This window comes from Mastigoproctus giganteus, chromosome 5, assembly GCF_048544385.1.
Source record: "Mastigoproctus giganteus isolate SK-2022 chromosome 5, ASM4854438v1, whole genome shotgun sequence".
Classification (NCBI taxonomy): Eukaryota; Metazoa; Arthropoda; class Arachnida; order Uropygi; family Thelyphonidae; genus Mastigoproctus; species Mastigoproctus giganteus.
This window is the reverse complement of record NC_143579.1, coordinates 66,969,750-66,990,844: the sequence shown is the minus strand read 5'-3', so window position 1 is coordinate 66,990,844 and position 21,095 is coordinate 66,969,750. Positions and strand designations below refer to the sequence as shown.

The 21,095-nt window shown below is 38.3% G+C and overlaps 1 protein-coding gene across 2 annotated transcripts in view; it reads right to left on the bottom strand.

The window, feature by feature from the left end:
• The window catches only part of LOC150085462 (uncharacterized), a 201,861-nt gene that overhangs the window by 70,891 nt on the left and 109,875 nt on the right, over positions 1-21,095 (bottom strand). For both annotated transcript variants that reach the window (XM_090374046.1, XM_090374047.1), the window contains exon 7: positions 3,873-4,037. In XM_090374046.1, coding sequence (XP_090230172.1) covers positions 3,873-4,037 — 165 coding nt within the window. The remainder of the gene's footprint in view (positions 1-3,872; positions 4,038-21,095) is intronic.

The window sequence follows — 21,095 nt, the reverse complement described above, 5'->3', positions numbered from 1 at the left end:
TAAAAAAAAAAAAAAAATCAGTCATTTTCTGCTCTTAAAAAAGTCATGCTGCAATTGCCTTAACTCCATTTCTAATGAGATGACTTTGCATTACTTCTTTAACTACTGACTACATTACTTTCCCTAGCACACAGGTAAAAGTGTTGTATTTATTTTTCTTGGATCTGTGCACAGCTCCACATTGTCTACTATTGGAGGAATTTTATGTACAGTGTGTTTAACTGAAATTTAATATATACTGTTTTCCGTGTTTGTAATTATGATTTCACAGTTAAATTATAATTTAAGCTATAAGTTGATTGATTAGTTAGTTTATTAACAAATCAGTTTTTTGCATGCAGCAAAGTGTTCTCGTTTCCTAAGCATAATATACCTGCATGAAAAGTAAAAATATGTGCTTCAACTCACAAGTCAGAGATTTGTTAAAGGAGAATGACAAATTTTTATGCTGTCTGCTTATATATATTTAACCGTAATATTAATAGTTACAGTGAGCCCTTTGTTCTATTTTTTTAAGCCTTAGGTGTTTTTGTAGCCAAGTTTTCAAACCTTGTTTCAATGGCATCACTTATCCAGAGAAAAAACAGTCTTTTATGCCAAGTGCACAATTTGGAAGAAACCATTTGGTGGACATTACTCTACAGACCTAGCACATCTTATGTAACTAACAGGCATGCATATGGCACTGTACCTAAGACTCCCACCCCAAATGTCAAAGCAGGCATAATGAAGGGTCTGCAAAACTGTAGCCCCACCCCCAAAAGAATTGTTCCACAGCAAAACCATTACCTCTTTGAAATAATTAACAAAATCATCTGCAATAAAAGTACAGACAGCCCCCCCCTTGTTAAAGGAATAATTTCCTTCATAAGAAGGAAAAAATTATTCCATCAACAAGGGAGATCCTGAAAATTGATCCTTCCCCATAAGGGGTTAAATTTCAAGGATAGTGAGGGAGTAAAAACTCCATTTACATATCATAGCAACAGAAAGCTCAATCCTATTCTGTGAACCATGGCAAGCCCCCCCCCTTTCCTCCACAAACCTTGGAGGTATAGAACAGCCTACAGGGTCAACTGCCAGTGTGGCAAGTACATGCAAGTGTGGCAATGCCAGATTAAGCTACAGGCTAGCAGGGCACTTGCCTTGGTAGCATTCTTTAAGAGGCACCAAAAACAGAACAGTGAGGCAAAAAATATATATAGCCTTTGTAAATGGCACCGAAAAATCTTTCTGCCCAGGGTGCAGAAATACCTCGGTCAGGCCCTGTTGGGTAGTCATTCCAAAGAATGGATAACCATTTTGTTGAACATGCCAGCAAAACTCACTGGAGTAATGGCAAGAGGATCTGGATTTCCACAGTATCTATACCATTTTGGCATAACCAGCCTAAAAATTCTGCGGGTTGTCTACAACAATACCAGAGGGGACTTCATGAGAGCATCAGTTATCCTGCATAGCCCAGATAACATGAACAGAAATAACAACAACAAAAACAGAGGTAGATATACCATGCTTCCCCCCCACCTCCTGGCTAGGCCTTATTTGTACACCTATGCAGATATCCCATGGCCACTATGGCTATGATTTAAGTTCTGTATCCGATTTCTTTATTACCACTCCACATCTGTGGTTTTTCTACCCTTCTGGAGTTATCCCCTCCCCCTTTTCTCCTGGTGGGGCATATGCTCCACTGTCAATTTAGGGGATGTCCTTACCTCATCCCCTTACTCTTACTTTCATCCCCCATCTTCTTTCGTACACCCTGTACTGCCGCACTCTACCTCATTTTTTATTTATTTTTATTATTTATTTACTTATTTTATTTTTTTATTTATTTTTTTATTTTATTTTTTTATTATTATTATTTTTTATTTATTTTTATTTTTTTTTATTATTATTTTTTTAAATTTTATTTTTATTTATTCATTTTTTTTTATTATTATTTTTTTAAATTTTATTTTTATTTATTCATTTTTTTTTATTATTATTTTTTATTTTTCTTTATTTTTTATTATTATTTTATTATTTTTTATTTATTTATTTTTTAATTGGTCTCCATTCAGGAAGCTCAGGCGACCCTGACAGAGACCTGCCAGAAAATAATGGGCAGCCTGGCTACCTCCTAGTGGTGTGTGCGGGCAACGTGGGGTCCCATCTGGGGTCCTGCGGCCAAATGCCAGGACACACAACAGAACCCAATACAATACTACACATTCAACACACCACACTTTTTCTGGCATTTACAGTGTTCTGTATTTCTTCACAGTGTACATATGGCGCAGATGTGGGAAACCACAGGTGGTGCCCGACCCTAACACTATGCACACTATGCTATAATATCCACATCTCCCATGGAAGGTCACAAAAGAGTGACCATAAAGTATGATATTATCCTCTCCACTTATATTTAAATTGTTTCTGTTGAGACTGTCACATTTTTGAAAATTCTGTTTTTCTTTTTTATTTAAAGTTGTGTAAAAGCTTAGGTATTCAGGGATAATTCATTATTTTTATTACATAATATAGTAGCTCTGACCCCTATAATCTCCACAGAATAATAATAATAATAATCAGTCACAATAAGATGCCACCAACCACAATATGATAGGCACAATAAATTGATCTCTCATTAACATGCAGTGCAGTGTCAACTTATTTCCCACTGCTATAGAAGGTTGTTATTCATTATTATCAAAACAATATAATTCAAAGTTTCTTAGTATCCCCTCAGTTTATATTAATTTAAATTTTTTTTGTTTAATTAAAATTAAAATTTTTAACTTTAATCTTATCCTTAAGTAATCTAAGTTCCAATAATAATTGCATGAGAAAAAAAAATTTTTTTTCTAAAACATTATTTTTAGTGTCTTATTTTATTATTCAAAAACTTCTTTAGAAGGTTATGTGCTCAATTAAATTAAGATATATACTGCATATACAAAAAAAAATAAACAAAATAAAATAAAATAAAACAAGTAATATAAAAAAAATTTTTTTTAAGTCAATTCCTACTTAGGTCAACAAACAAAAATTTTATTTTAGTTACTTTTTATTAAATAATTACAATTAATATAAATATGTATATACATATGACAGAATCACAATATTAAGTGGCAAAATAGAAAGCGAATTTCCTTGCAATTTTCCATTTTCCTTTCTATATATGGTGTTGGACTATTATTTTTATTCACGTTTCATTTTCCATTTTGTTCCCTCCTTGACTCAGACTAGAACCCAGAATGAAAAAAGAATCTGAAAAAGAAATTTTTTTCCAGCGATCTACACGCTTCGCCACTGACGGTATTTATTCCTAAATTTATATCCTGCTAAATATCTTATATAAGAGAAATTTTTTTCTCCCATATAAAACTAAAATTAATTAATTAATGAATTAATATTTGAAAAAACTGTATTAACATCAAGTGTAATCCACTACAAGTTTAAAAAAATGTATTTGAACTTGAGTGGATGAATAACAAAAATTTATCAAAAAATTATTGATTTTCGCAAGAATTGAACTCGCATTCTTCACCTTCACGTGAAAAATACTGAAATCCTTGCATTTTACTGATTGAGCTACTGCCTGTTGATTTCAATTTTATTCCTAAATTTATATCCTGCTAAATATCTTATATAAGAGAAATTTTTTTCTCCCATATAAAACTAAAATTAATTAATTAAATTTAAATAATGAATTAATATTTGAAAAAACTGTATTAACATCAAGTGTCATCCACTACAAGTTTAAAAAAATTTATTTGAACTTGAGTGGATGAATAAAAAGTATTTTATTAATGATTGAAAATTTGAACAAGATATATAAATATATATAGGGAGAGTGTGAACTAATAGTAGGAATTGAAAAATACCAGTCTGTATTTCAGGTTGTTCACTGGCAGAAGATATATCTGGTGCTATATCAGAGTGAGAAACCACGTGTAGCAAACTAACTGGAGTATGAACTTCTACTTCTCTCTGAGAAGCCATAACTACTGAAGAATTAATAGTGCCAATCTTGATATCAGATTCTGTATCTATAATACAAAAAGAGAGAAAAAAACAATTGATTTAATGCCCATAAATTTAAACACATCTCAGTTTTTTTTTTTTTTTTTTTTGTTTTTTTTAAGGGTGTATATATATATAGCCGAAGTATTCTGGGGTAATTCATTATTTTTATTAGACAACACAGTAACTCTGATCCCTATAATCCCCACAGAATGAAAGCCACCAGCATTAAACCTAAATGTTAATCTATACTGACAGGTTGGTCCAGTGGGTAATGTACTCTATCTAAGGAATAATGCTTGCAGGTTCATTTGCTGTTCCAATTATGGGTGTTGTGATTTTCCAATATTTTTTAATATGAGGTATAAATAGTGTCATATGAGTTCAGCAATCGAATTGCCTTAGTAAGTAAATACAGACTACTGCACTATTAAGTACTATACTGTAAGCTGGTATTGAATGGTTCACAAAATGAAGGAGTTTATACATCGCAAATAAATAATAAAAAGTCTTAAGAAATATGCAAAGCAGAAAGTCTAGCAAGCCTATCTCCCCTGTCCACCCTGTACAGTCAACTAACCTTGCAGTAATATTCAACAAATGCCAGATTTTTGAAGTCCTACTGTTATGATTAGCTGAGGTAGTGTTCTCTGAACTATGGTACAATATTCATCATTACTCGTACTAGGAGTGATATTCTTGACCTCATCATTAATAACGATTCAGATGACATCACAGGGATTAAAGTACAGAACCATTGTCAGGAAGTGATCGTGCAATAGTCAGCTAGAAGATGAAGAGAGATGTTGCAGTGGTTAAAGACAAATACATTTGAATTATGGAATACTTTTAAAGCAAAAATCACAGAAGCCACGAATGCATACATACCGTTAAGAAAATATTGCAGGAGGAGGATGGTAAAATGGATTACTGTGGAGCTGACTCATCAAATAGAGCAGAAAAAGATAGCATGGGACAGTTACAGGGTGATGAAAAGTAGTGAAGCCTATAAGAGGTATAGGTTGATCTGTAATAGTACCACAATTAAGGTAAGGGAGGCCAAGGCTGCATATGAGAAAGCACTGACTAAAGAGCAAAGGATGGGGAAAAGGAATTTTTCATGTATGTCAATACAAGAAAAAAGCAAATCAGATTGGACCCTTGTACACTGGGTGTAGGAAAGTCCTAGACAATCCAGCTGATGTTGTGGATGAATTGAACAGGTATTTTGCATCTGTCTTTACTGATGAAAGACCCTTTATGCTGAGAAGAGGCTGCACAAGTGAGGCTGAGCCATATGAAATTAGTGATGTCATAATTACAGATGATTGTTTATTAGAAAAACTTATGAGCATAAAGGCAAGTAAGGTTCCCAGAGTCGATGGCATATACCCTGTAGCTTTGAGAGAGAGCATGAGGGAATGTATTAAACCATTGAGGTTAATTATGAGGGCATCTTTAAACTCAGCGGAGATTCATTTGAGTTGAAGTTTTTTTTTTTTATGAAACCCCCAAACACGAAAGGTATCAAAAATTATAGTACTTAGTACCGTGCATGGGTTGAAGGAGAAGTATGGGGGGAAGGGGGGGTGCCGGAAACTTTGCTCTAGAGACTAAACATGGGTTTTAACAATAGATAAAAGCGGTTCTAAGAGTGAAGTTAGTAACTACAGACCAGTTAGTCCGGCTTTGGTGGTAGGAAAAATATTAGTGGCAGTGATTAAGAGTGCATTCCAGGGACATTTAGATATGGCATTCTGAATGGGACACAACATGGTTTTGTTAAGGTTAATTAATGCTTAACTAACTTAATAGCTTGTTTTGACAGTCACTTATGAGCTGGATTTAACGAATAATTTCTGTATTATTTCTTTGGATTTTAGTATGGCATTTGACTCAGTCCCTCGTGAGCGGCTATTGTATAAGCTTGAACAGGTTAGGATTGCATTAATAGAGGCATATGATGCAAGAAAGTAAGCTTATGCAGCATAAGCCAAAAAAAAAAAAAAAAAAAAAAACCACTCCCATTTCACACCTCCGTTCATTCAAAATACCTGTCCAGCTGAGCCTTAAATTTATTTAGGCTATCAACTTCCACAACAAGGGATGGAAGTCTGTTCCACCAACCAACTACCCGGTGGCTAAAGGCAAATTTCCGCACATCTATCCTACATCTGTCTTTCCTCAATTTGAATTTATGACCTCTCAGGTGATTATTCTGAGCAAGAGCAAGAATCCCATCATCATTGAGCATGCTCAAACCATTCAAGGCTTTATACATCTCTATCAGATCACCTCGCCGGTGCCTAGTCGCCAGACACTGTAATTTGCAAAATTTAAGCCTTTCTTTGTAAGAGCAACCCTTTGTTCCATTCACTAATCTTGTTGCCCTTCCCAGCAGCTCTACATCCTTCTTGAAATGAGACCTCCAGACCTGTATACAGTACTCAAGGTTTGGCCTGACCATTGCCTTATACAAGGGAATAATCACCTCCTTATCCCTGCTAGAAAAATTCCTGTATATCACTGACAAGACACCATGAGCTACTCTTGCAGCCCGTCTGCACTGCTCAGAAAACTTCATATCTGCCTGCACAATTACCCCCAGGTCCTTTTCATTCTCTACCATTGTCAGTGTAGTACCACAGAGTTGTTACGTTGCTCTGGGGTTACCGTTTCCCATATGTAGTCCTTTACATTTGTCAATGTTAAATTTCATTTGCCACCTCTCAGCCCATCTGCTCAACCTTTCCAGATCCTGTTGCAGCAGCATAGCATCAGTAGTGTCCTTAAAAACCCTGCCAACCTTTGTATTGGCAAACTTGGACATTAAGCTTGATATACCATAATCAATATCATTTATAAATACAGAAAACAATAATGGACCCAACACTGAACACTGAGGGACTCCACTAATAACATTAGTCCACGATGAGCAGTGTCCATTGATTACCACTCTCTGTCTTCTGCCACTCAACCATCCCTTTATCCATAGCAGCAATTTGCCTCCAATGCCACACTGCTCCAATTTGTGCAGCAGTCTTCCATGTGCAACAGTATCAAAAGCCTTTCTAAAATCCAAATATATAATATCAAAGTTATTCCCTGCATCCAGTTCTTTTGTGACTGCATCATAGTATCCAATCAAATTAGTCAGGCAAGAATTTTCCTTAACAAAACCATGCTGTGTCCGAGCTACAACTGAAGTCTTGTCTAGATGATCCTGCAGTGCTTCTTTAACCAGTGCCTCCATTAATTTTCCTGGAACAGAAGTTAAACTAACAGGTCTATAATTACTTGTGTTAGCCTTTGATCCTACTTTATGAATTGGGGTCACATTTGCACATCTCCAGTCTATGGGTACCTCCCCTGAGTGCAAAGAAGCTCTCATAATTATGGCTAAGGGTTTGCATACTTCCTTCGCTGCCTCCTTTAATATAAGTGGATAGATCCCATCCACCCTGGGTGCCTTTTTTATGTTTCTCCTCAACAATTTCTCCTCCACTTTCCTCTCAGTTATTACACAATCATCTAGCTCACACTGCCAGAGTTTACTTCACCTCTGGCATTCCACTTCCTGAAAAACTCCTCATGTGTGAATGTAGAAGCAAAATACTAGTTTAGTTTGTTAGCCTGAGCAGGATCCTCAACTGTTGAACCATCAATATCCAGTGGACCAATCTGATTCATTCCTTTCCTTCTAGATTTCCATACGTCTCATTAGTTCATCTGACATCCATTTAGGCGTAAACCTTGAACAATATTTCTTAGTTGGTATGTAAAGCCTAGTAGCTTCTAAGATAAATTCTTTGAATGCTTCCCATTTTGAATTTCCCGTTGGTAACATCATCAGTTTGTCCCACTGTATAGAATTTAAATACTTGCCTCAGATCATCGTAGTCGCCTTTATGAAAGCAAAAACCCTTCCCTTTACCCCTGATGGTAGTTACCTCTTTGAGCAAATCCCACTTCAGCACACTGTGATCACTGCCACCTAGTGGTTCCTTTATCTGCAGATTCTTAATGCATCAAGAATCACTACTGATAATCAGATCAAGAGTATTACTCCCTCTAGTTGCCTCCCAAACATGCTGATGTAGAAAACAATCATCCAATAAATCCCCAAAAGCCTTGTTAGTGTGTGAGTGACTAACCCACAAATTCCAGTCAATATCTGGGAAATTAAAATCCCCCATTATAAGACTCTCTGATTTACTGGCCCACTCTATTTCCCTGTACAGTTTCTTATTATAGTCATCAGAGTCATTAGGCCTACAGCACACTTCTACTCTCAATTTTGATCTCCCAATGCTTAAGTCACACCAAACTGACTCGACATTGCACTGTCCAGCAATGTCGACTGGCTTCACTTTCTGGGATTTTATGTGTTTCTTAACTAATAGCATAACCCCAACTCCCTTCCTATCCTTTCTGTACACATTGTACTCCCCAAATTCCAGTTCTGCATTCCTTATATCTGTGTGACACCATGTTTCTGATATCCCAACAATATCTGCCTTTGATGTTTTGAGCAATACCTCAAATTCATCAAATTTATTTACCAAACTCCTAGCATTGGTGTACATGCAAGTATACATGCAACTGTTCCTATTCTTTGCTACCCTAACACAACTCATGTGTTTACTTGTACTGCAATGACTCCCAGCAGTCTCTGAAATATCCTGCATCTTGTTTTCCAGTCTGCTGCTCAATTGCATTTCAATAGAAGTAGTGCAAGAATAACTTTTACCTCTGCCAGTGGCTACTGTTAATCTATTAGTCCTTGTATCCCCCCAATCTAGCAGTTTTCCGACCCACCTAACACTGCCTTGATAACATCAGCAAATATTCTTGCACCGTTTCTATTTAAGTGTTCCCATCCCTGTAGAAGCAGTCTCTCCTGTTAATAAGTACAGACCAGGCTGAAAAAAATTCTACCCCTTGAGCCTTGCACAATCTTTCCAGGGCCAAATTGATCGACAAGACTCTCATCATATACTCCCTCCTATCGTGTCTGGGCAGAATTGCAAACACTTTCAAATCAACCCTAATTCACGGCTTACTGGTAAGGTCTAAGATGGATTGCTAGGTAACTGCAGGGCAGACTTCAATGAGTTGTGATTAATGGATGTTCTTCAGATTGGTGTAACATCAGGAGTGGGGTCCCTTAAGGATTGTTTCTTGGACAATGTTTCACAATTAATTGGGCATGAAATAGTAAATGAGGGGTATGCAGGATATCTTGCTTATATTGAAACCTCAATAGCCATTCTTTCTATGTACATTTCATTGATGATCCTCTGCAAAATATCTGAACTAACGACCAAAAAAAAAATCTTCCATCTTGTCTGTGCAGAGGTGAGGATGTATCTTTCAGCTACACAAAAATGACATTTGAAGCCCACTTTTCCAGTCATTTTCTCCAAACAGCATTGTGCATTCACAGCATAACTGTTTTGTGGTGTTTCTAGTTCACTGTTTGTGTAGGCGCCTCCATAGCCAGGTGGGGAAGGAGCAGCAGTGCGTAGCACACGCTTCTTGATTAGACCCGGGTTTGAGCCCGTCACCACCAAATACGGAGGATGCGGAAAGGTCAGAGAATGACCACCGCATATCCCCAGAGCAATATGGCCTTAGTTGCTAATGCTCCTAAAAACCAAAAAACAAAAACAAACTGTTTGTGCAGACAAATTCATAACGAATAACTCACTGTAAGTCAGAAAATATAATAAACATGATCTTCACATTTGATCAACTCTTCCACTAGTCTTGTTTTTCAGGCCTCAGAGAAGATAGTCTTCCATTGAGAGAACTGGATCTTTATTTTGGGTGTATGGTTATGAGACATCACTAGGTGGTGAATCTTTTGCTCAGTGTTTTTAATTAATTTTAATTTAATAACAAATCAGAAAGTAGTTATAATTACTAATAACTGAAAGATCAGAAGTGTCCTTTTCTGAATATACCAAAAGAAGAAGAAAAGCTGTCCAGGTAACTTGTTATTCACCAATATTTGCATGTACAAGCGGTACATTTTCACACTCCTAGATACGTTTTGGCTGAAGGCAGGAAGACAATCATTTAGCTTCCCTCTCTAAGCCTCTCTCAGGGTCATAAACCACTAAAGTAAACATTGAAGCTGAATTTAAGCAGAACTCCGCATGAAGATAAGAAAGTTATTCTCACTCAGTTACCATACGCATTCCCCAAGAATTAAGCAAACATTTGGCCAATGTTCTTACAGTCCTCATTACTTTAAATATGAAAAAGCAAACACTGGATATGACAGAACAGGTTTGAAGCATTTGGAAGAATTAAATAAATATACAACAAATGTTCACAATTAGTTTATCAGTTTATCCCATGTTGACAGTCCTTTAAAAGGACTGTCAACATTTGATAAATTTTTTTTCAACACAGAGACCACCACTGTTTGACAGCAGTTGGCACATGCTCACGATCCTTCAATTAATGGCAAATAACAACTATGGTGCACAGAGAAACATTTCTGAGCATACCATTCAGATGATGCTCTTGTGGATAAGCCTACAGACTAGACAACCTGTTCATATGCCCACTGACCAATCATGACTACACAAACAGGCTGAATAACAGCAGCAATCCGATTGAATATTGTACAATAGGGGATAAAACTAGATGAAAAACTAATGCAGCTGCACATAGAAAATTAAATCCTAAAAGGCAGTCATGTGCAGGCATTTAAGACTAAGGGTGAGAATGCAGAAACAAACAGGTTCAAGAAAGGACCAAATGACCAGATTAATCAATCCAAAAAGGAAAATCTAGTAATCCTCAGGGGCTGACCAGAGACAAATATGGAATCCAGTGAGGAGGACAGGAACACTGTTCCTATCAATTGATCCTGTTAAAGTAATAGTGCTGTAGGAGGCACGACAAACAGAGTCATTATAGAGACAGCTAATCTGAGGATATAAGGATCATTATGGAGCCCCCTGAAATTTCCCAATTGGGTCTCAGAGATGAAACAACCAGAGGCAGGAGTCCCCCATAATGATCTTTGACATAGAAAAACCATGCCAACAAGGGAACTTATGGAGAACATATATATGAAAAATTTCCAGCGGTACATGACTAAAGAGGGGAAAAAAATTGCAGAGGAATTTCAGTGTAAAACAGCATTTAACTCAAGATCTCCTGCACTGTTAACTACACTGTGAGCCTCTCTCCCAGGATTTGGCAAATACTTAGGAACCAATATTGAATCTATGTAGGGTGAAACTAGCCACCAATTCAAAGATTCATGTTCATGTTCTTGTCCATGCATGCATGCAATGTGCATGGACAAGAACAGCATGTGAGGGGCCACACCTTCAATAAATGCAAAAGTAGGAATATGCACCCTAGGTGTGCAAACTGTAAGGTGTGCCTCTATTATATGCACTTCATTAGGAACCCTAATTGTTCCATTTATTCAAAAACTGTATAGCAATATAGGCAAAAAATAAATTGTGAACTGGTCCCAAACTAGGACTAATAACCAGTAGCAATGAAATTTCTCCAATTAAATACTCAAAGAGCTTGTGCTGTAGTAGAGCAAGTCAAGATTAAAATGGAGGAATAGCACATTGATGTCCTTGCTGTCCAGGAATCCTACACAGTGGGTGGCAGCATCAGAGGTTACTGTCTGAGCAGCAGTTGTGAACCCAGCACTAACTGTTACTAAAGTTAGTTCATTGTGTACACCCTTTGCTGCATGTGCTCAGATCACCAGCCAGCCTGATTCACTTCATGCAATATACCTGCATAGACCAGATGAAGACAGCCCCAAGTATTCAACACCTCAAGACTGCTCTGAACTTTCTAACTGGCCAAAGAATATTGGTTGCTATGAATGCAAACTGTAGGGTTTGCATTCAAAATACTCTGACATAGTCACAAAGATGACCATGATGGTACTCATAATGGCCACGATTTGGATGACTTTCTTGCTATGTTCTCTGAAGTCCTGAACCACCTAAACAACCTACTGGGCACCTCCGTAGCCAGGTGGGCAGGAGCAGCAGTGTGCAGCACACGCTTCTTGATTAGACCGCGGTTCAAGCCTGTGACCACTGAATATGGAGGATGCAGAAAGGTCAGGGAATGACCACCGCATATCCCTGGAGCAATATGGCCTTAGTTGCTAATGCTCCTAAAAACCAAATAACAAACAACCTACTGACCTTTATCAGCAGCACTCAGTGGGAGAGCTATATAGATGTCACAATAGCCACCACTGCCATAGCCCCTAAATTCTCCAATAGGCTTGGACCATGTCACCATACGGTGATCACCTTCAGCCTCTTTAGTCACCGTGATCAGAGTTACCTACCATTATATTACTAGATATAACATTAAGAAAGCTGACTGGCACCTGTTTTCCAAAAAAAACTCAGAAGTACCTATCTGGGGTATCACCTGAGGTACACAGCAATCTGCTTCCCATTGAGCATGCTGACAAACTCACACAAGCAATAATATCAGCCTGCAATGACTAAATGAGAAAAAAGATGCCCAAAATGAAAGAATACTTTCCCCTGGTGGTGCCCAGAGCTGGAGGATCTTCGGCGAAGGGTACACTGGTTGAGAAAAAATTTCCAAAGGGCAAGAACTTACTGGCTGAGAACAAGCCAAACGTCCTGAGAGAAACTATCACACTCTCGGGAATAATTACACCATTTTCATCAGAAATGAGAAAAAAGGGGAGTTGGAGGCCCTCATTTGCACATGCAGTAATGTGGACCACTGGGAGGGGGACATGCATTGCATTGTGATGAATAAATGTCAAAAGGAAAGATTGTAAATACCTTGTCATTAAATGTCAGTATAAATGAGTGAATGCTTGTATAAATGTATATGGTCCTTTGCCAGTTTACAGTGGATGATAGGTTAAAGCATATGCTGTATTATCTTACATGTTCAATTCTCGTGTATTTCTCGAATGAGAAACTGCATATATGTCAGTCTATTCCTGGTTATATACCTGGATATGTGTAAAAAAATTATAAAACTCCGCCACCAGATCACAATTATAAAACGGCGGACAGTGTATGTATGAAAGAGAGCAAGTGAAAATATCCCTGTGCAGTAGCTTGATCTCCTTCCACACATGAACAATGGTTGGGGGGGGCCTTGATGGGCCACCCCTTTCACCCAACCAGATCACTGACTATTCCGGCTCATGCCATGCCAATTCCTTTTCTCAGGCAGCATGGCATGGGATGCTAATACTGATTGCAGTTGGTCTACAGTCTACACTGGTGTTGGATCTTAGAAGACTGTGCTTCCGCCCATATGCCAGCTATGAATCCCCTATGGCTGTACACCCCAACTCTCTTGGATAACCTCCCTCCTCCCCACCCTCAAAATCTTCACCTGGTGAACTCCGCCACCAGATCACAATATTCTGCTATCAGGAGGTGGCGCTGCAGTCGCGGAGGTGAACCAATGCAGCAGCAAGTAGCCCACTTGATGTAAACGGCGGACAGTGACCAACGGCAGCATGGTCACTGTCCGTTGGTCACTGTCCGCCGTGACCAACGGCAGCATGGAGGTTTTCTTGGATTTTCCAGCTTCAAAAACCATGGAATGTGGATTCTTCATGTGTACAGATGAAAACAACTAGTATTATTCAGGTAAGCTTGTTAGTTATAGTTGTTTTTAGCTATTGTTGGTTTTTTTAACGCATTTACATGCAGTGCGATTGTTACAGCATCAGCGGTAGCAATCCTATTATTGCAAATTTCGATATTGCAACGCCTCAAAATTCCAAAAACTGGGATAAATTTGTTGATCCAAATAGCTGGATACATGTTATTTGTCAGAGGAAATGTAAATTTCAGGTTAGATTAAACATATAAGAGTACCTTTCTTTGAATGTGACTGTTTTCTTGCCAAAAAGGGAAAACATTGCATCTTGGGTTTTAATAGGTGTATGACTATAAAATAAACCTTAAATTACTCCCCTGGATATAGGGAACATTATAATAACAGCAAAATGACTGGCAAAGACCAAAACTCAAGGGAAAACACTGAAAAATCAAAAAATATCGATTGTGATCCTGACTTTAAGGACCTGCCTGATTGTAGGATAGAAGTGCTAAACAATGAAGAAATTACAAACGAAGCCTTAGAAGCTTGCCACCTTAGTGTAAAAAGGGCTGGAAAAGGCAAAAACCAGGTAGAAAATACAAATAAAAAGGAGAATGATAATTTAGAGCCACAGGTAACAAAAACAGAGGAGGAGAGGAAATTTCAACTTATAAATCAAATAGAGGATCCCATAAGACAAATTAAAGAAATGAAATTTCCTAGAAGAGTTTCTTTATAAACAGACAAATAGGATTACATCTGCAACAAGACTGCAGATAGTGAACTGCTGGTCTGTTTTGGAACGCAGAGTGGCTGAACTTAATACAGAAAACAAAATATTGAAAGCAAAAGTAGAAACAGTGACTGAAGAGAATAATAATTATAAAGAAATAAATACTTTGACCTATGCCCAAGTAGTATGGGCCACCAAAGCAGATTCATTGCAAACTAAACAAACCAACAATAAGACTAAGGAAATACCAAAGGAAATGCCATTGATGCAGTCAGGGATACTGTCATGCCAAAATTAAAATTTCATTTGAAAGAAATAAAAGTGAATAACATGAGAAAAATAAAAGATAATGGAGTTTTAATTGAAGTAACAAATAGAGAGGATGTTAAAAAGATTGAAACCAACCGAGAGGTAGTAAAATTGGGACTGTAAACAGAAAAGCCAAGAGGCAAGAACCCGAACATTATATTTGACATCCCTGAGACAACTCTGGAAAGAGATCTTATTTGGATTTCTACAACAAAAACTTTATCAATATAATGGAACTGGACGAGTTTGCCAAAGAATTTCTTCTAAAAAGGGGGACAAAAAACAAAAGAAATGGGCAACTCAATATCATTGTGGAAGTGTCACCCATAATTTGGAAAAACCTACAAGGACAACGAAGAGTATACACTCTTCGTTGTCCTTGTAGGTTCACCAGCCATAAATTCAGGGAATTCTTTCCTGTACAGAAGTGCTTTAACTGTCATAAATATGGTCATACTTCCAGAAACTGCAGTCAGAATTCCCATCTGTGGCCACTATGCAGTCACTGGCCTCAATTACAAGAACTGCCAAAATAAAAATCAACAGTCAAAATGTGCTACCTGTAAGGCAGCATGGCTGACTTACTATGCACATAATATCAGGGATGATAAATGTTCCATTATAAAAAAAATGGTAAAATTTATACAATCTAGGACCAAGTATGGGCCAGATTGAAAACATAAATGTGACTAAGATTCTAAATCTTGTCCAATTGAATGCTCAAAGAGCAAGAGCTGTTGTAGATCAGATCAAACTCAAACTGGAAGAAAATAATATAGATATCTTGATACTCCAAGAGCCCTAACACACATATGGGTAGGGTTCAAAGATACCCAAGGGGTTATAAAAGAATAGAATACACCTCAGGTGTCCCTTCTACAGTAATAGTAGTTAAAAATACTGACCTTACAGTCACAAAGGTGGGTTACCTCTACTTTCCAGTGGCAGTGCGTGTGCCCATATCATCAGTGCTGTAGGACAGTTTTACATTATTTCACTATATTCTAGACCCAAGGGGTTATAAAATAATAGAATACACCCCGGGTGTCCCTTCTACAGTAATAGTAGTTGAAAATACTGACCTTACAGTCACAAAGGTGGGTCGCATCTGCTTTCCAGTGGCAGTGTGTGTCACCAGTGCTGTAGGACAGCACTGGTGACACAGTGCTATAGGACAGTTTTACATTATTTCACTATATTCTAGACCAGGTGAAGATATAAATCAAGCTACTGAATACCCTGCAAATATCACAGAGTGTGCTGATGTCAACTGCTAGTCAGCTTTATGGCATAGCTGTATACGGAAGACAGGAAGTACACACAATGGCCGGATACTTTCAGACTATATGGCCACCTCACCCTTTCAAGTGCTAAACCAACCAAATAATCTCCCAACTTTTAGCAGTACCATGTGGGAGAGTGACATTGATGTTACTCTTGCCACCAATTCAATAGCTTATAAAATTACAGACTGGTGTGTCCAGCAGGTCTGGACCACATCAGATCAAACTGGCAGATTTTTGCAGAGCACACAGCAACTCAGCTGCACAGTTGCCTGATGTAGACCATTCTAGATCAGGCAACTGAGCTAGAGTAGTCTACATCAGGCAATTGTAGCCTGGACAAGCAAGCACTGACTATGACAAACATTTTAACAAAAATAGCAGACCTGTTTATCCCACGGAAAAAAACAAAGAAGCAGGCAGTCCCCTGGTGGTTCCCTGAACTGACTGTACTTAGGAGAAGGGTGCACCACGCAAGGGGAAATTTTAAAAGAGCCAGAACATCTTGGCCACAAAATGAGGTGGATGCACTGAGAGATTCTTATAGAATCTCTCAGGAATCAGTATATAGCCCTCATAAGAGACAAGAAAAAGGAATGCTGGACACACTTGGTGGGAACCACTGGAAACAATAACCCTTGGGGAGTTTCTACAGAATAGTAACCAACAAGCTGCCATGAGGAGATGTCTTAGAAACTACTGTTAAACCAGATGGAACCCCCAACCCTGTGTTGGGCAAACTCTGTAAATAACATCCTAGACAGTATTATTCAGAATTGAAACTGGTAATCATTCACCCACCCAGTTAGACCTTATAAACAAAAACACTGAATATGACAACACCAATACTGAAACTCTGTTTAATATATAAGAGTTAGAAATAACACTATCTAAAACCAAAAACAAATTCTCAGGTTTTGACCTCTTAGAGGTTGAGATTATCAAAATATTAGCACAAATATCACCAGACAAATTAATAGCACTATATAATAACTGCATTACAGAAGGTATATTCTCAAAAACATGGAAAAAAAGCAGTGTTAAGATTAATTCTCAAAATCCCGGAGAAACCCACTACTGATCCCAAATAATATAGACCAATAGCCCTACTCCCTGTACTAGGGAAATTATAAGAAAGACTAATATATATAGCAGATTAGCTCAATACTACACAGAAGCAGGTTTACATTCAAACAATCAGTATGGTTTTAAGCAGGCCAACTCTATGGAGGATGCCATGTACCACCTACTGACAACAGATAAAAAAATCAGAGGAGAAATATATGCCAGCAATCTCTATTGACTTTGCTGGGGCATTTGACTCACTCTGGTGGCCTAGTGTCCTTAGGAGAATTTGCCAGGCAAATGCCCCACAAAACATCTATAAGGTAATAAACAGTTAACTTACAGACAGAAGTGTCTCAGTAAGCACAAGGTTCTAGGAATTGATATGCCCTGTGAAAAAAGGCTGCCCACAGAGTTCAATCCTTGGCCTTTTCTTTTGGAACTTTGTTCTGGATGAATTTCTGGCCTTGGATCTGGGCCCTGTGGAAAGCCTGGCATTTGCAGATGACATGATTTTCCTTTTAAAAGATAACACCCGAGTGGTTGTAGAGCAAAGATCAAATGCCACCATCTGGCAGCTGCAGGAGTGGGCACAAATGCACATGCCCAAAATATGGCCTGAAAAAACCAAACAAATACTTCTAAAAGGCAATTTGGACATAAGAAGGTGTCCACAAATTAAAATATCTTGGAGTGGTATATGATTCAAAATTAAAATTTTTATCTCCGTTTGACCTACTTGGCAAAGAAAGTGAGAAATTATGCAGGTATGATTGCCAGGATCAGTCAATCAGACTGGGGGCTCAAAAAGAATCGATACAAAGGACAACGCTTCTCACCTCGTCACACAGAGAACACACCTGCACTGCAGTTGCTGGCTGGCACTCTCCCACTTTACCTGGAAGTAGCCAAAAGAGGCTTGTATTATAGACTTAAAAAAGGGCATACCCACAGAATTTCTGAGGACAGCCCTTGATACAGCCAACACCTTCAATGCTGAAAGAAAAATAATAGCTACAAAGCTCCATGAGCTATGGCAAACAAAATTGGAGCAGGAAACCAGAGGTCTAGTTACCAGAAGGTTTTTTCCATGGGTGGCAATGGTCAGCCCAAAGCTGCCTAAGCATTCAAAGAACTTATCTTGGAAGCTACTAGGCTTTACACACCAACTAAGAAATATTGTTCAAGGTTTAGGCTTAAGTGGTTGTCAGATGAACTAATGAGACATATGGCAGAGAAGAAAAATGCATGGGATATATACAAATTAACATGTGACACAGAAGCCTATGATAGATACAAGTTGATCTGTAACCAAGTTATAAAGGAGGTTAGGCAGACGAAGGCAGATTACGAGAAATCTTTGGCAAGGGATGCAAAGAAAAACAGCAAAGAGTTCTTTACTTATGTAAACTCTAGAAGGAAGGGGATGAATCAGATTGGTCCACTTGATATCGATGGTTCAACTGTTCATGATCCTGCTCAGGTAGCTAACAAACTAAATCAATATTTTGCATCTACATTCACACATGAGGAGTTATTCAGGATGGGGAATGCCATAGATGAAGTAAACACTGGCAGTGAGCTAGATGATCTTGTAATAATTGAGAGTAAAGTCGAGGAGAAATTGTTGAAGATAAATACAAGAAAGGCACCTGGGATGGATGGGATCTATCCAGTTATATTAAAGGAGGCAGCAAAGGAAGTAAGCAAACCCTTAGCCATAATTATGAGAGCTTCTTTGGACTCAGAGGAAGTACCCATGGACTGGAGATGTGCAAATGTGACCCCAATTCACAAAGGAGGATCAAAAGGCGACACAAATAATTATAGACCTGTTAGTTTAACTTCTGTTCCCGGAAAATTAATGGAGGCACTGGTTAAAGAAGCACTGCAGGATCATCTAGACAAGACTTCAGTTATAGCTCAGACACAGCATGGTTTTGTTAAGGGAAAGTCTTGCCTGACCAATTTGATTGGATACTATGATGTAGTCACAAAAGAACTGGATGCAGGGAATAACTTTGATATTATATACTTGGATCTTAGAAAGGCTTTTGATACTGTTGCACATGGAAGACTGCTGCACAAATTGGAGCAGTGTGGCATTGGAGGCAAATTGCTGCTATGGATAAAGGGGTGGTTGAGTGGGAGAAGACAGAGAGTGGTAATCAATAGACACTGCTCATCGTTGACTAATGTTATTAGTGGAGTCCCTCAGGGTTCAGTATTGGGTCCATTATTGTTTTCTGTATTTATAAATGATATGATGATGGTATATCAAGCTTAATGTCCAAGTTTGCAGACGATATGAAGGTTGGCAGGGTTGTCAAGGACACTACTGACACTATGCTACTGCAACAGGATCTGGAAAGGTTGAGCAGATGGGCTGAGAGGTGGCAAATGAAGTTTAACATTGACAAATGTAAAGTACTACATATGGGAAACAGCAATCCCAGAGCAATGTATCAACTCTGTGGTACTACACTGACAGTGGTAGAGAATGAAAGGGCCCTGGGGGTGGTTGTGCAGGCAGATATGAAGTTTTCTGAGCAGTGCAGACGGGCGGCAAGAGTAGCTCATGGTGTATTGTGGATGATATATAGGAATTTTTCTAGCAGGGATAAGGAGGTGATTATTCCCTTGTATAATGCAATGGTCAGGCCACACCTAGAGTACTGTATACAGGTCTGGAGGCCTCATTTCAAGAAGGATGTAGGGCTGCTGGAACGAGTACAGAGAAGGGCAACAAGATTGGTGAATGGAACAAAGGGGTGCTCTTACGAAGAAAGGCTTAAGTTTTATAAATTACAGTGTCTGGAGACTAGGCACCAGCGAGGTAATCTGATTGAGGTGTATAAAGCCTTGAATGGTTTGAGCATGCTCAATGCTGATGGGGGTTCTTCCTCTCGCTCAGAATAATCACCTGAGAGGGCATAAATTCAAATTGAGGAAAGACAGATGTAGGATAGACATGAGGAAATTTGCCTTTAGCCAGCGGGTGGTTGGTTGGTGGAACAGACTTCCATCCCTTGTCGTGGTAGCTGATAGCCTAAATAAGTTTAAAGCTCAGCTGGACAGGTATTTCGAACGAACAGAGGGGTGAAGTGGAAGTGGTTATTTTTTATTTATTTTTATTTTAATTTATTTTTTTAATTTTTTTATTTTATTATTTTATTTTTTTTTTGGCTGATGCTGCATAAGCTTGCTTTCTTGCAACAAATGCCTCTACTAATACTAATGCTAAAGGTGGCATGCTCCTGGACTTTTTACAACATTCATATTGACAGGTCACAGCTCCCTAAAGGGAAAACTAACCTCCCTAGACCTGACTGATGATCCAAATTGCATCTGTGGTGAGAGTGACGACTCGGCACACATTCTATATGAATGTATAATTTAAGCCATCCCCAGAACACAGCTAATAGCACAGATTGCCTCCTTCCCAGGGCAGAAGAACATCTATTCATTATAGAAGAGGAAAATTATAAAGCCTTTAGAACTTTCACACAAAGAGTATTTGAAATGCACAGAACTATCCAAAGAATGGCAATTCAACACCCCAGCAATTAAACAATAATCAATATTTAAAATTGTCTACATCTCCCACCATGCACAGACAATGATTTAATAACTGCCAGGACAGCAGTATTCTGCACCCTGACATGACCAAACCGGATTGACCTGGGTACCCACCACCAGGACTCCCCTTCCATGTGTAGGAACCTGGAGCCCACACCAAATAAGTAGCCACGTGGAGAGGGAGAATTGTACAGGCAGCCAGGGAAGCAGAATAGCTGAAAAATATCAGTAAGCTGGTAGCAAGGGGATGCAATGTAGAATGAAGGACAGAATGAATAGGCTGGTCACAGAGTGAAAGAGTGAATTAGGAATTATGGTAAAAGGGAATAAATGTCAGTTTTGGTGAAAGAAAGAGTGACTAAGCATGAGGGAAAAAGAGTGAATGAGTGGAAAAGTAAATGTAATTGCCTGAAAGAATACAAAGTTAATAATAACTTACACTACTTTATATTTACTAGCATTAGCATTAGTAGAGGCATATGATGCAATAAAGCAAGCTTATT